This window comes from Pseudochaenichthys georgianus, chromosome 3 (assembly GCF_902827115.2).
Source record: "Pseudochaenichthys georgianus chromosome 3, fPseGeo1.2, whole genome shotgun sequence".
NCBI classification, from domain to species: Eukaryota; Metazoa; Chordata; class Actinopteri; order Perciformes; family Channichthyidae; genus Pseudochaenichthys; species Pseudochaenichthys georgianus.
This window is the reverse complement of record NC_047505.1, coordinates 1,791,990-1,806,128: the sequence shown is the minus strand read 5'-3', so window position 1 is coordinate 1,806,128 and position 14,139 is coordinate 1,791,990. Positions and strand designations below refer to the sequence as shown.

The following is a 14,139-nucleotide window of genomic DNA, read 5'->3' as shown; positions in this document are numbered from 1 at the left end:
ACTGGTCCAGTGGTGACTTCTTTAGGTGGTGTTGTCGTTGCCACCTTTACTGTTGTTCCTGCTGATGTTGTTGTTTCTGCAGGTTTGGTTGTGGTTCCCTCAGTTTCTGTTACAGTAATTTCAGTAGTCGTGGTACCAACAGAGGGTTTGGATGTTACAACTGTAGTTTCAGGCCTTTCTGTTGTAACACCTGGCGAAGTTGTTGTAGTCTCAACAACAGCTGTGGTAGAGGTTGTAACTGGTCCAGTGGTGACTTCTTTAGGTGGTGTTGTCGTTGCCACCTTTACTGTTGTTCCTGCTGATGTTGTTGTTTCTGCAGGTTTGGTTGTGGTTCCCTCAGTTTCTGTTACAGTAATTTCAGTAGTCGTGGTAACCACAGAGGGTTTGGATGTTACAACTGTAGTTTCAGGCCTTTCTGTTGTAACACCTGGCGAAGTTGTTGTAGTCTCAACAACAGCTGTGGTAGAGGTTGTAACTGGGCCAGTGGTGACTTCTTTAGGTGGTTTAGTTGTTGAAACCTTTACTGTTGTTCCTGCTGATGTTGTTATTTCTGTAGGTTTGGTTGTGGTTCCTTCGGTTTCTGTTACAGTAATTTCAGTAGTTGTGGTAACCACAGAGGGTTTGGATGTTACAACTGTAGTTTCAGGCCTTTCTGTTGTAACACCTGGCGAAGTTGTTGTAGTCTCAACAACAGCTGTGGTAGAGGTTGTAACTGGTCCAGTGGTGACTTCTTTAGGTGGTGTTGTCGTTGCCACCTTTACTGTTGTTCCTGCTGATGTTGTTGTTTCTGCAGGTTTTGTTGTGGTTCCCTCAGTTTTTGTTACAGGAATTTCAGTAGTCGTGGTACCAACAGAGGGTGTTGATGTTACAACTGTAGTTTCAGGCCTTTCTGTTGTAACACCTGGCGAAGTTGTTGTAGTCTCAACAACAGCTGTGGTAGAGGTTGTAACTGGTCCAGTGGTGACTTCTTTAGGTGGTGCTGTCGTTGCCACCTTTACTGTTGTTCCTGCTGATGTTGTTGTTTCTGCAGGTTTGGTTGTGGTTCCCTCAGTTTCTGTTACAGTAATTTCAGTAGTCGTGGTAACCACAGAGGGTTTGGATGTTACAACTGTAGTTTCAGGCCTTTCTGTTGTAACACCTGGCGAAGTTGTTGTAGTCTCAACAACAGCTGTGGTAGAAGTTGTAACTGGGCCAGTGGTGACTTCTTTAGGTGGTGTTAGTTGTTGCCACCTTTACTGTTGTTCCTGCTGATGTTGTTGTTTCTGCAGGTTTGGTTGTGGTTCCCTCAGTTTCTGTTACAGTAATTTCAGTAGTTGTGGTAACCACAGAGGGTTTGGATGTTACAACTGTAGTTTCAGGCCTTTCTGTTGTAACACCTGGCGAAGTTGTTGTAGTCTCAACAACAGCTGTGGTAGAGGTTGTAACTGGTCCAGTGGTGACTTCTTTAGGTGGTGTTGTCGTTGCCACCTTTACTGTTGTTCCTGCTGATGTTGTTGTTTCTGCAGGTTTTGTTGTGGTTCCCTCAGTTTTTGTTACAGGAATTTCAGTAGTCGTGGTACCAACAGAGGGTGTTGATGTTACAACTGTAGTTTCAGGCCTTTCTGTTGTAACACCTGGCGAAGTTGTTGTAGTCTCAACAACAGCTGTGGTAGAGGTTGTAACTGGGCCAGTGGTGACTTCTTTAGGTGGTGTTGTCGTTGCCACCTTTACTGTTGTTCCTGCTGATGTTGTTGTTTCTGCAGGTTTGGTTGTGGTTCCCTCAGTTTCTGTTACAGTAATTTCAGTAGTCGTGGTAACCACAGAGGGTTTGGATGTTACAACTGTAGTTTCAGGCCTTTCTGTTGTAACACCTGGCGAAGTTGTTGTAGTCTCAACAACAGCTGTGGTAGAAGTTGTAACTGGGCCAGTGGTGACTTCTTTAGGTGGTTTAGTTGTTGAAACCTTTACTGTTGTTCCTGCTGATGTTGTTATTTCTGTAGGTTTGGTTGTGGTTCCTTCGGTTTCTGTTACAGTAATTTCAGTAGTTGTGGTAACCACAGAGGGTTTGGATGTTACAACTGTAGTTTCAGGCCTTTCTGTTGTAACACCTGGCGAAGTTGTTGTAGTCTCAACAACAGCTGTGGTAGAGGTTGTAACTGGTCCAGTGGTGACTTCTTTAGGTGGTGTTGTCGTTGCCACCTTTACTGTTGTTCCTGCTGATGTTGTTGTTTCTGCAGGTTTTGTTGTGGTTCCCTCAGTTTTTGTTACAGTAATTTCAGTAGTCGTGGTACCACAGAGGGTGTTGATGTTACAACTGTAGTTTCAGGCCTTTCTGTTGTAACACCTGGCGAAGTTGTTGTAGTCTCAACAACAGCTGTGGTAGAGGTTGTAACTGGTCCAGTGGTGACTTCTTTAGGTGGTGTTGTCGTTGCCACCTTTACTGTTGTTCCTGCTGATGTTGTTGTTTCTGCAGGTTTGGTTGTGGTTCCCTCAGTTTCTGTTACAGTAATTTCAGTAGTTGTGGTAACCACAGAGGGTTTGGATGTTACAACTGTAGTTTCAGGCCTTTCTGTTGTAACACCTGGCGAAGTTGTTGTAGTCTCAACAACAGCTGTGGTAGAGGTTGTAACTGGGCCAGTGGTGACTTCTTTAGGTGGTGCTGTCGTTGCCACCTGTACTGTTGTTCCTGCTGATGTTGTTGTTTCTGCAGGTTTGGTTGTGGTTCCCTCAGTTTCTGTTACAGTAATTTCAGTAGTCGTGGTAACCACAGAGGGTTTGGATGTTACAACTGTAGTTTCAGGCCTTTCTGTTGTAACACCTGGCGAAGTTGTTGTAGTCTCAACAACAGCTGTGGTAGAGGTTGTAACTGGGCCAGTGGTGACTTCTTTAGGTGGTGTTGTCGTTGCCACCTTTACTGTTGTTCCTGCTGATGTTGTTGTTTCTGCAGGTTTGGTTGTGGTTCCCTCAGTTTCTGTTACAGTAATTTCAGTAGTCGTGGTAACCACAGAGGGTGTTGATGTTACAACTGTAGTTTCAGGCCTTTCTGTTGTAACACCTGGCGAAGTTGTTGTAGTCTCAACAACAGCTGTGGTAGAGGTTGTAACTGGTCCAGTGGTGACTTCTTTAGGTGGTGTTGTCGTTGCCACCTTTACTGTTGTTCCTGCTGATGTTGTTGTTTCTGCAGGTTTTGTTGTGGTTCCCTCAGTTTTTGTTACAGTAATTTCAGTAGTCGTGGTACCAACAGAGGGTGTTGATGTTACAACTGTAGTTTCAGGACTTTCTGTCTTAACACCTGACGTCGTAGGTTGAACAACAGCTGTGGTCAAAATTGTGACAGGAAAAACTGTGGTTCCTAGTGATCCAGTAGTGTAAACAGTGCTGGTCCCTGGAAGTGTCTGTGTTAATGGGCCAATAGAAGTTGTAGCTTCAGCTGTGGCTCCTGAAGTTATAGTTGTAGACTTTGTTGGCAATGTAGTACCTGTCTCCAATGTTGTTGCTTGTGATGTGGATACTTCTGCAGATGTGGTTCCCAATGTCATGTTTGCTTGTAATGTAGTTGCAGCAACTGTGAGGAAATCAGACATTTTGAGAACATTTTCAAAATGTACATTTTATTAAAGTATTTATTTAATTTTTGTATACGTTTTTCTACCACATAATCAACGTTTATAACATAAGTGTTCATGCTGCACATATTTTTCTTACCTAAAGTGGTCTCTCCAACCGTGCTGAATGCAAAAGACGTAGTTTGAGGGCTTGGTGTAGTGGTAGTTACGCACGGGTACGTTCTTCTTGTTACAGTCCCATTTGCCCCACACTCAGCTGTGATGCAGTTTCCTATCCCATCCGTGGTGTTGTAGATGGTTGTCCCATATTCATATGTCTTTCCATAAATGAGGCATGTACAAGCTGCAGTTTAAGAGTAAAATGCTTTTAATTTTTGTATATAGTGTGTGTATTTGTATTCACATGAAATAATGCATAAATATTGTGTTAGGCTTGGGACAGTGTATATTTTTCACTTACAGTTCACATTGTAGCTGCACCTTATTCCAGAAAATGTACAGGAGCTAAAATTAGAAGATACATTTAGTTTGCATGCCATGAGCCACCACAAATATCACTTAATGTAAGCCCACCCCAAGATGTTAATAACAAGTAACTTGAAAAAAATAATAATAAAAATAACTTGTTTATTTTCGACAAGCATTAGTTTTGAACATCTGAAAAACCTGGTATGCATGGCCTGATTTAGGTTGTGTGTGTGTGTGTGTGTGTGTGTGTGTGTGTGTGTGTGTGTGTGTGTGTGTGTGTGTGTGTGCTGAACAAGTTTATCGGTTTCCTTTTCATACAGGGGCCCACAGCCAATAAGGTGCAGATCCCTGTACATTAAGACGACTATGTGTCGGCCTTATATATTCAATTGGATCCGCCAATCTGCCTTTTCAGTTCAACAAGACAGCGCTTTCTACATTTTTTAAAGTATCTTCCTGATCAGAGGAGCTTTAGCAATATCGACTTATCACAGAACTTTATCTGAATTAATGATCATTTTGATTTGAAGTCCTCTCGTCTCCTGTGCTGCAGTACCACTTTTTGCCCAAACCATTGCTAATGGGTGCTGTTTTACTAAAACACAATTATCACTATGTGTTATTGAAATAATTGAGGGAATGTAGATGTGCAGAAAAGTGCTTTAAATACAGATTTCTTCTTCCTTACGAATGGTTTAAACTTCAACTTTCAAGCTTTCACATCTAGGAAATACACATGTATCGGGCTTTGACTTGATTGAGACCAAATTTCAAATTGTATGTACAATAAATTATCTGAATGAGACATACCAAGTGTAACAGTTGGTTGATGGAACCTTATCTCCAATGCTGTAGTGGGTGCCTTTGTCATCATAGCAGCCACATTGACGCCAGGTGACACACTTCATGGTGTCTTCATCAAAGTAGGGCTGGGCTGGGGGACACTGTGGATAGCAGCCTGCAACACCATTATAACATTGATTAACATATGTAGAAATAGAAGTATTGCTTAATGGCACATTATGAATCCAGCGGCATTCATATACATATCAAAACTCTTTACTAACACTGCCAAATGCAATTTGTTGAAAGGCTTGGTCTCAAATAATGACCGTGCACAGGGGCCTCATATATTGACATCGCGTATGCTCGATGTAGAATATAGACTCAAAAGGTTGACACAGCTGATTACAAACTGGAACACGCAGCAGGAAATACACTGAAATAACTGTTTATGTACAAATATGTCTGACCTTCTGAGGAAACAGCGCTCACAGCGTCCGCTATATGCTCTTTGTAATGTCCACACTGCGACCACCAAATAACATGATTTATAAGTCTCCACCTTCCAAACAAGAACCTCGATATTGCACAGTGGTAAAATTCAGCAGAAAAGTGCCCAATATTTCCAGTTAATTGTGAAAAAAACAAACAGGGAAGCTGCAGGTAGACGGGCATAAGCAGTTTTGGGGGTTTCAACCGTACGCAACTTTCTCCAGTGAATCCTACTCACAGTTTTACAAAATCTCTTTTATTTCTTAGAATAAAGGTCTACGTATCAGTCAGTTGACCTGAGTTGTACTCAAAGCATGACCTTAATACCTTCCTCTAGTCAATATGATGGCATGTTAAAATATCTGTGGAAAGTACCTTCGAGGGCAGTGATGAGCGTGGAACAGTTTCCTGAAGGATTCCTACATGTCTTCATGCAGTCAGCTCCACAAGGCTTGTAATGCCACTCACATTCACCAGGAGAGTTATAATAGTCGCAGAAAACAGCTGCAAGAAACAAAATATGTACTTCATTGCTCTTGTTACAACATTCAAGGAATTACTTCATATGACAAACTTGTTTATTTTGTAAGGCACTTTCTACAAATCCTTGAATGCTGTATCTCAGATGTTCCTGGTGTAATGGTGGCAAAACTTACGGCACAGCTTTGGAGTTCTCCATTTAACACAGGCCCCAGCTTCATTACAAGCTTTGGCATAAGCAGCCACAGCAGTGCAGAGACACTCACAGTCCCCACCAGAGTCACAAGCACAAGAGTCTCTCACGCAAGAATCAAAGTATGGACCAGGGTCAACCTTGAACACACAATAGTGTACTGTTTAGCTAAATAGTTTAAGAAAATGATAAAGGTAGGGCATAACAAAAAAATGGCGTTCCATGCTTGAAGTAGTGGCAACTATGGCATCGGGAACAAAAGAAGTAATCGTAATCAGTCCTAGATTGGGACACATTTACAAATATAACATTTTCCAAATACCACAGCGTCTGATTTGTATGAGTCTGATAACGTTGTTACCTTTGAATGGCAGCTCTGGAAGGTGACACTGATGATGATGCTGCACTGTTTCTGGGACCAGGCTGCTCGATAGCGGTTCGAGGCACAGGGATCAGTGACGAGTTTGGCATTTGGGCAGTCGGATGAAACCTTCCAACTGTTTGCAAATTCTAGAACATCTGCAACTTTCTCCTGGGAGCGTGTGGTGAAGTCATTCCTGCTGTTACCGTCGTAGTTTCCACACAGACCACATACTTGACCCTAAAGGGGGAAGCACAATGACAGTATATATATATATAGCTATGATTGGACTGATACATAGTAAGGCAAATATTCTTCACCCAGATGGAGGTATGCATAGGCCGCGCGTGATCGGCTCAGGTTTGGGAAGGCTAAATAACTTTTTTTTACCTGACGCTGCCCGCGTCCGGCGTCTATAGAAAAGAGATCAATCAGAGCTCAGTGTGCGGAGTTTAAATCTATCAAGTCATATTACAGGATAAAGGAAATACAGTTTAAACTGCCGTATGCAGAGAAGACGCCGACGTGTCATCATTCATATCACACTGATATCACATCATCAATCAGATCATCGATCATATAATATCACAACATCTCCTTATCTGAGTCAGCTTCTCGAGCCGTATCTGGCCGTGCAACACTCACAGTGTCACATACTGTATGCAGACGTATTATTTTAAGCAACACATTAAGTTGACGAAACACTCAACTCAAATGTAATTAAAGTCAGATCCACTCGTGTCTTAGCACAGTGATATCATAAAACTGTTGTTCGCTTTCAAACGCTCAGTAGTTATTTTTTAACCAGTTGTTCTGTATTCTCCTTGCAGGTGCAACTATGTGGCTTGTATCCTGGATTATATGTTTAAGTCATGGATGTTTAAAGTTCATATTTGTCTAATATTAGTTTACTTTTCATTAATTAAGTATGACGCTGCGCTGTCAGTACACTTGTCCCTGTTTGTGATTGGTCAAATGTAGCTAACCCCGCCCCTTTCATGTGAACGCGCTCTCAGCTGGAGAGAGAAACCCTGGCTTGATTCACCGAGTTGATAACCAGCGTCGTAGGACCACATAGCGAGATCTCGTTTGTTAGGGTTAGTTAAGATAACTCAAACATATCCAGGGTCTGTTGAACTGGCTTCGCAGCAGGGCACAGGTGGCTGCATAGCAGCGCTAATGTCAAAAGACACAAACATTATATGTTTACCACGATGCAGTGACACAAATATTTGGGAAGGCTTAGCCTTCCCTAGCCTACAGTACCCGCCGCCCCTGGAGGTATGGCATATTCATCTAATGCCTTGACCTTTCATAGAAACTGTACACTGACGTTCCAGAGGGCTAGTTTACACTAAACTCGCTGAGTCATTGGAAACTATCTGGGAAAAGTGTTTGCACAAAAAAAGTACTTGGCAGGAGTCAATCAAACGCTAGTCACTAACTTGATGAGAACAGTGACAAGGCTACACCTGTTAGCGAATGGGCTGTTCAAGATTATCGAGGCCGATATTCTGCATTTTACAGATTATCGGTATTGTCACCGATTATCAAATTGCCGATACAACTTTGGCTCTGATGCAGCCGTTTCTCTGGCTGCAGTCACCACTGTTCACGGAGAAGCTGGGACGACTGGGACTGTGACGGCTGCTCGTGGAGCCTTGCAGCAACTCTGCTTTCTGCACCACAATCTGGTGCTGCTGAATTGGGACTACTAAATGAGTGAGACTCAAATATCAGAAGTTCAGAACAAGTTTTAGTAGTTTTGATTGTATTTGTACTTAATTTACTTTACTCAGGGTCACAGAGAGGAAACCAGTTTTAAGATGTTGAAAAGTTCATCAAACATAAAAAGGCATTTCATAGCAGTTCTGTTATTCTACATTTTGACACCAAGATTTTCTGATTTTACTGCAAATGTATATCGGTTCCAAATATCGGTTATCGGTCTCCTTGATTACTAATAATCCTTATCGGCCTTGAAACAGCCATATCGGTCGATCCCTAATATAAAGATACAAGTGCCTTTAAAGCTCAATTTGGTTGCTGGGTTGGGTAATACATCTTGATATCAGCACCGTGTTATTTGACTCGCTGTTATTCAGCATGTCCACCAAAAATAAATAATATTGCAATATTTCCACCAACTATTGAGTAAATCTGAAACGTAACTGCCTGTATCAATATGAAAAATTAAGAAATAGAGGCATGATTTTTTACCTGGAGCTGCGGGTTGAGTTTAATGAAAAGACTGGTCTTCTGGTCCCAAACAATCACAAGTCCCGGCTTGATGGTCACCACCAGGTAGATGCCCATCTTTTGTAACCGACCTTTACCATCTTTACCAACGCTGCCCTTTACCACGCTGAATTTCTCATCTTTTAATTGGAATTCACTATCCTGTGGGCAAAATGAAATCATCATGGAGTTAAATAAGTGGGAACAGGTTAAGGTTTGACCAATTCATCTTTCTTCTCTAGTTTTAACATGATATGGTAAATACCATTTAATTAAAGGGAACGTAAAATGCCTTCTTCAGAAAGAAAGAACCAAATCCAAATAGACTGCATGCCAGTAGCAAGGACACATTTTCATTTGCAGTGACATTGAATGTGAATATTCACACAGGCTGCACACGACCACAAGGTATTCTCTATAGTTAGGGAATTTGCATCAAGGCATTACCCTAGGACAACAATCTATCATTTACATATTTAAATGTCTATAATATACAGAGCCCTGTAAAAAATGAAGAGACCACTGCAAAACTATCAGTTTCTCTGTTTTTAAATATTTATAGGTATGTTTTGAGTCAAATAAAAGATTTTATTTTATTCTATAAACTACTTAAAACATGTATCTGTGTTGGAATTCAGCAGACATTGGAATGTAATGGCTGCCATACATGTTGAGATTGAGATTAAAGAAACATTTGGAGTGGTTTCTTAATTTTCTCCAGAGCTGTATGTTGGTGTTAGAGTGTGCCTCATGCCAACAACTTTCGACAGAACATGTGCTCGGTGTACGTGTGTTGTGTTTACCCCCATGTAGATCTTGATGGCCTTGGAGCAGGTGGTTCCTGTGCTTCCACATGGAACATTTTCTGAGATAATTCTGAAGCTTCCGTTGCTCTGACCGCCGCCACAGTAGTCCTGAGTTAGGCATAGACACAGGATGCAATTACTGGAAACCAAGTTACAATGCTTAACTTTTTTGCATGAAATAAGACCCCATTAGAGATGATTGATCTGCACTTTTTCTATGTTACTATGTATACTTATTTGTCTTTATTGTATTCTAGTAGTAACTATATATGTGCTTTTCTTCTCTATATTAATAAGTTAGCTTATTCTTTATTTTTGCATGCCTTTCTTTCCTGCTATGCCACTCTTTACTGTAAGGTGATTTCTGATCCTGATTCTGAAGTTGTCCTCTTAAACCTGAGGGCCTCACAGGAATGGATGCAGCATTTTATCCAGCCAAATCTGATTTGAATGATATCCGCCTGACTTCGTGATCATAACGGACATAGTTTAAGTTACAGCTAATTCAGTAATCAGATCATGGTTATAATGGAAAAAGACAGATTATCGAAAGATATTTGACTGCACTGTAAACATTTAGTGTAACCATAGTCAGCACAGTTGAGACATTTTAAGGAATTCAATTGTATTCACTGTTCCTCTTTCCATCTTCCACTTTACCTGTAGAAGTGTGTATTCACACTCTCCATTGAAGTCAAACCTCTTATCATCAAACGTGACAAAGTGCCCGTCACCATAGATACCACACACTGCATCACAGAGATTGGTGGTACATGTGAACTTCCTTCCACTGCAGGAGCTGGGGAGACAAACACCCGAAATAAACTTTAATAAGTTAAACCTACCATAAAGAACATCTTAATGTTCGTAACTGGAAAGCTTAATGTGTTAAAAAAAAATATATGCAAATATATAACATACTAAGTTTGACCCAGAGTTGCCCCATAGCAGTGAAAAGAGAAGTCATTGCTATCTTGCTGCACTGGTTTGGTTCAGATGTGGTGCAAAGAGAGGAAAGGCATGTTTCTGTGTGTGAGATTTTGGAGGGTCACCACTGTAGGAACAGATAGAGCTGCAGTATGATAGCAGCAGGGATGGTATGCCCTGTGTTGCACGCATTATACAGAGGGGAATCGCTCTCTGGGACAGCAGCTTTTTAGCTTAGTGTCGGGATTCTTTGGGAAATTCATGCCAATAATTCATTGTAGACCGACATATTTTACAGCAAAGAATCAGCTAACACGAAAGTGAAATGTTTAATACAAATATCAGATATAAATACAGACCTTTTAATGAAGTTTATATTATTTTTAATAGACGTATTTAAAGACAAGGACAAAATGAAAAAGTTAAAGATAAGAACATATTTTAAGAAGATGTAGTGCTCAGGTTAGCTGTAAGGGGAGATATGTAGGAAAGTTCACAACTACAGCATCAGTCGTTCCAGTTTCTGGAGAAAACCTGCATAGACCATTTAGATTTATTACACCGTTTTAACGAGCTCAATATAATTGATCAGAGACAACAAAATGTCAGAGAGCATGTGATGAAAAACATGCCAATTTCAGTCTTAATTTGTTTTACAAATATTAGATGTAGAATGTGTAGTACTTGGTAAAGTACTAAAAGAATGATAAACATGTACTTGTATATATTGGATTATGTCTTGACTGATGTATTTTCTAAATATTTGTATTTTCATAAAAGGTTGTATTTCAAAGGGCTGGTTTCCACTAATGTTACTTAATGTTGTTAATTTTACAAAAATAAAATGAAAATCTTAGGTCACAGGCTCCTCCAACAGTGCAACACAATAAAACAGATAAAATAGTGCAAGTAAATACAAATACAATAGAATAGAAATAGTGCAATCAGAGTATATATACATGTAATTGGAATATTATAGATTAGATAAATTATTTGTAAGTTGTAAACAGGTAAATATTATGGATGTTCTAGTTCAGGTGTTTAACAGTCTTATGGCCTATGGGATGTCCCTGAGTCTGGTGATTTTAGTCCTGATAAAGCAGACACAACAGTTTGTGGCTGGGGTGATGGGGGTCTTTGATAATCCTGAGGGCTTTCTTCCTGAGCCGCTGGGAGCAAAGATAGTGTGTGTATTACCCAGCAGCTATATACAATACTGTGTATGTGTAAAGAAGTGCACAAACCAGGTGTTGCAGTCCACAGTGAGAGTCTGCCCGGGCTGATAGGTCTGTCCGTTGTGCAGGCAAGGACAGCTGCTCTCCGTGACGCAGCCTCCCTGCCCGTCCGACACCAGGCCGGCAGGGCACATGCAGCCCGATGTGCAGCCGCTACTGATCTGTAGCACACCAACGGGGGCGGAAAAGGCTGTTAGTCATGTATGTTAGACATCTGCGTTAGCGTGTGTGTGTGTGTGTGTGTGTGTGTGTGTGTGTGTGTGTCTGTGTGTGTGTGTTTGTGCATGCTATTCTGTACTTACACAACCCATGTCCAGAGTGCTGCAGCTCTTTTGACACTCAGTCCCAGGGACTCCAGGTTGAACGGTGGAGCAGTCAAAGTAAGCCATTGGGGAAACACATGATGGGGAGGCTGGGTAATAAATGAGAAACTCATGATGAAGAGCGTTGTGATCTTGTCATAATATTGTATAGTGCATATGATTATTATAACTATATTGCACACTACGAATGAACAGGAATATCTTTCATCAAAGGATCATCTTTCATGATTTGGAAGATAATTCAAAAGGTTTGGAAATTACAAGGGGATTAACATTTAATCATTATCATTCACAAATCAAAAGTTAAGCACAATAGCATTCACCAAATAGCATTTGATTCATATTTTGAAACATACATGGTAGTTGTGTCCACCCTGAGCAGCTGAGGGCTCCTTGTCTGCAGATACTGTGACAAAAAGAGTTCAAGTCATCAGCTAGCATCCTGAAACCATTCTATGTTTGTCAATGGAATTCTTTATCGTGCTGAAATAATATTGACTTGCTACAATGTCCTCTAGCTGCCCCTCATTTTCCATAACAACTGTTCCATTGGTAAAATAGAAATTCATATAATTCCAGCGTGGGAATGTTCACATATCCAAAATAGATTGCTAGATTTGAAGTAACACCAGTGAAATGAAAACTCAAGCCAAGTTTCTTTTTTCATTATGTTACAAAAAAGCTTTGAATGAGCTTAATTCACTATATTAGTGTTATGATTAGGGATGGGTATCGTTAGGATTTTATCCATACCGATACCGATACTGCTCATCGATACCGGCATTTTTCGATACTCTTATCGATACTTTTCAATAATTTTACAAGATGTGAAGATTAAACAGTAATTTTATTGTAATTTATTTGTATTTATTATTTAACTTTTTCAATATCATACCAAGCAGGTATGAGTGTGTTTGACAGTGTGTCTCTGGAAGGGGGGCGGTAATTAGGGGCAGTTTATAAATCCATGTAAACATGACCATTATTCAGTTAAAACGAGACGCTGCATGCGCACCTCCTAAACCGGAAGCTCTGGTCGGCTAACCATTATAATCCGTTTATTATTTATAATTGTAATGATGGATTATCAGTAATCATTTTAAAGTTACACAGAGACATTGGATTAACCGTTTGTATGCCCTTGATCACAAAACAGCAAAGGTAAACATCATTATCATCATGGCTATGTAAAGTGAAGTTGTTTACTTGCTCTTTCCTGGCTGCTAGTTCAGTGAGTTTTGGTCGTACAGTTACACCAATGGAATCTCAGCTTTCATGTGATATGTTGTTTGTGCAGATAAAATGATAAAATTACGTAGAAAAGATCGCTTTTGCCAGTTATGTGCTAAAGTAGCCGTTAGCCCCCTTAGCCCGTTTTGCTAAGTGTTGATTTAGACTCTTGGTGTTGGACTTCTGTTCCGTGTAGGTCAAATGGTTAATATCGTCTGTTAGCTGAGTTTCTTCCCGTTAAGTGGGTATGCATCATTAATAGGTTGTTAAATGTTAAGAAGCATTGAGACGCTGTTTCTAGCAAGACGTTGCGTCTGCCCCTGCTATGGTCTGTCCCCGGGAGTCTCACAATAATAAGAGCGCTGTTAGGAGAGATGACAAGTGGCATTCACAGTGGCCAATCAGAGTGGTAATCAAACCGGATACGTCACACGGGATGAGGGTTCTCAACCAACCAGAATTGTTTAAACTAAGGAAGTAGCGTAATTCATATACCGATAGCAGCACCGTTTGTCCAGCGGCTTAACGGTATACCAATACCGTCCAATCAGGTACCGGTAAAGTGAAGTTGTTTACTTGCTCTTTCCTGGCTGCTAGTTCAGTGAGTTTTGGTCGTACAGTTACACCAATGGAATCTCAGCTTTCATGTGATATGTTGTTTGTGCAGATAAAATGATAAAATGAAGTAGAAAAGATCGCTTTTGCCAGTTATGTGCTAAAGTAGCCGTTAGCCCGTTTTGCTAAGTGTTGATTTAGACTCTTGGTGTTGGACTTCTGTTCCGTGTAGGTCAAATGGTTAATATCGTCTGTTAGCTGAGTTTCTTCCCGTTAAGTGGGTATGCATCATTAATAGGTTGTTAAATGTTAAGAAGCCTTGAGACGCTGTTTCTAGCAAGATGTTGCGTCTGCCCCTATGGTCTGGCCCCGGGAGTCTCACAATAATAAGAGCGCTGTTAGGAGAGATGACAAGTGGCATTCACAGTGGCCAATCAGAGTGGTAATCAAACCGGATACGTCACACGGGATGAGGGTTCCCAACCAACCAGAATTGTTTAAAC

General features: G+C 40.8%; 1 protein-coding gene across 1 annotated transcript in view; it reads right to left on the bottom strand.

The window, feature by feature from the left end:
- LOC117462350 (mucin-2-like) overlaps positions 1–14,139 on the bottom strand; it is a 32,124-nt gene that overhangs the window by 575 nt on the left and 17,410 nt on the right. Inside the window, exons 18-31 of the mRNA XM_071201747.1 lie at positions 12,208–12,257; positions 11,831–11,940; positions 11,538–11,689; positions 10,027–10,165; positions 9,364–9,474; positions 8,543–8,722; positions 6,323–6,562; positions 5,945–6,101; positions 5,664–5,792; positions 4,824–4,971; positions 4,006–4,049; positions 3,685–3,888; positions 1,377–1,718; positions 159–1,138 (exon numbers count right to left, since the gene is read on the bottom strand). Of these exons, the coding sequence (XP_071057848.1) occupies positions 159–1,138; positions 1,377–1,718; positions 3,685–3,888; positions 4,006–4,049; positions 4,824–4,971; positions 5,664–5,792; positions 5,945–6,101; positions 6,323–6,562; positions 8,543–8,722; positions 9,364–9,474; positions 10,027–10,165; positions 11,538–11,689; positions 11,831–11,940; positions 12,208–12,257 (2,986 nt within the window). The remainder of the gene's footprint in view (positions 1–158; positions 1,139–1,376; positions 1,719–3,684; positions 3,889–4,005; positions 4,050–4,823; positions 4,972–5,663; positions 5,793–5,944; positions 6,102–6,322; positions 6,563–8,542; positions 8,723–9,363; positions 9,475–10,026; positions 10,166–11,537; positions 11,690–11,830; positions 11,941–12,207; positions 12,258–14,139) is intronic.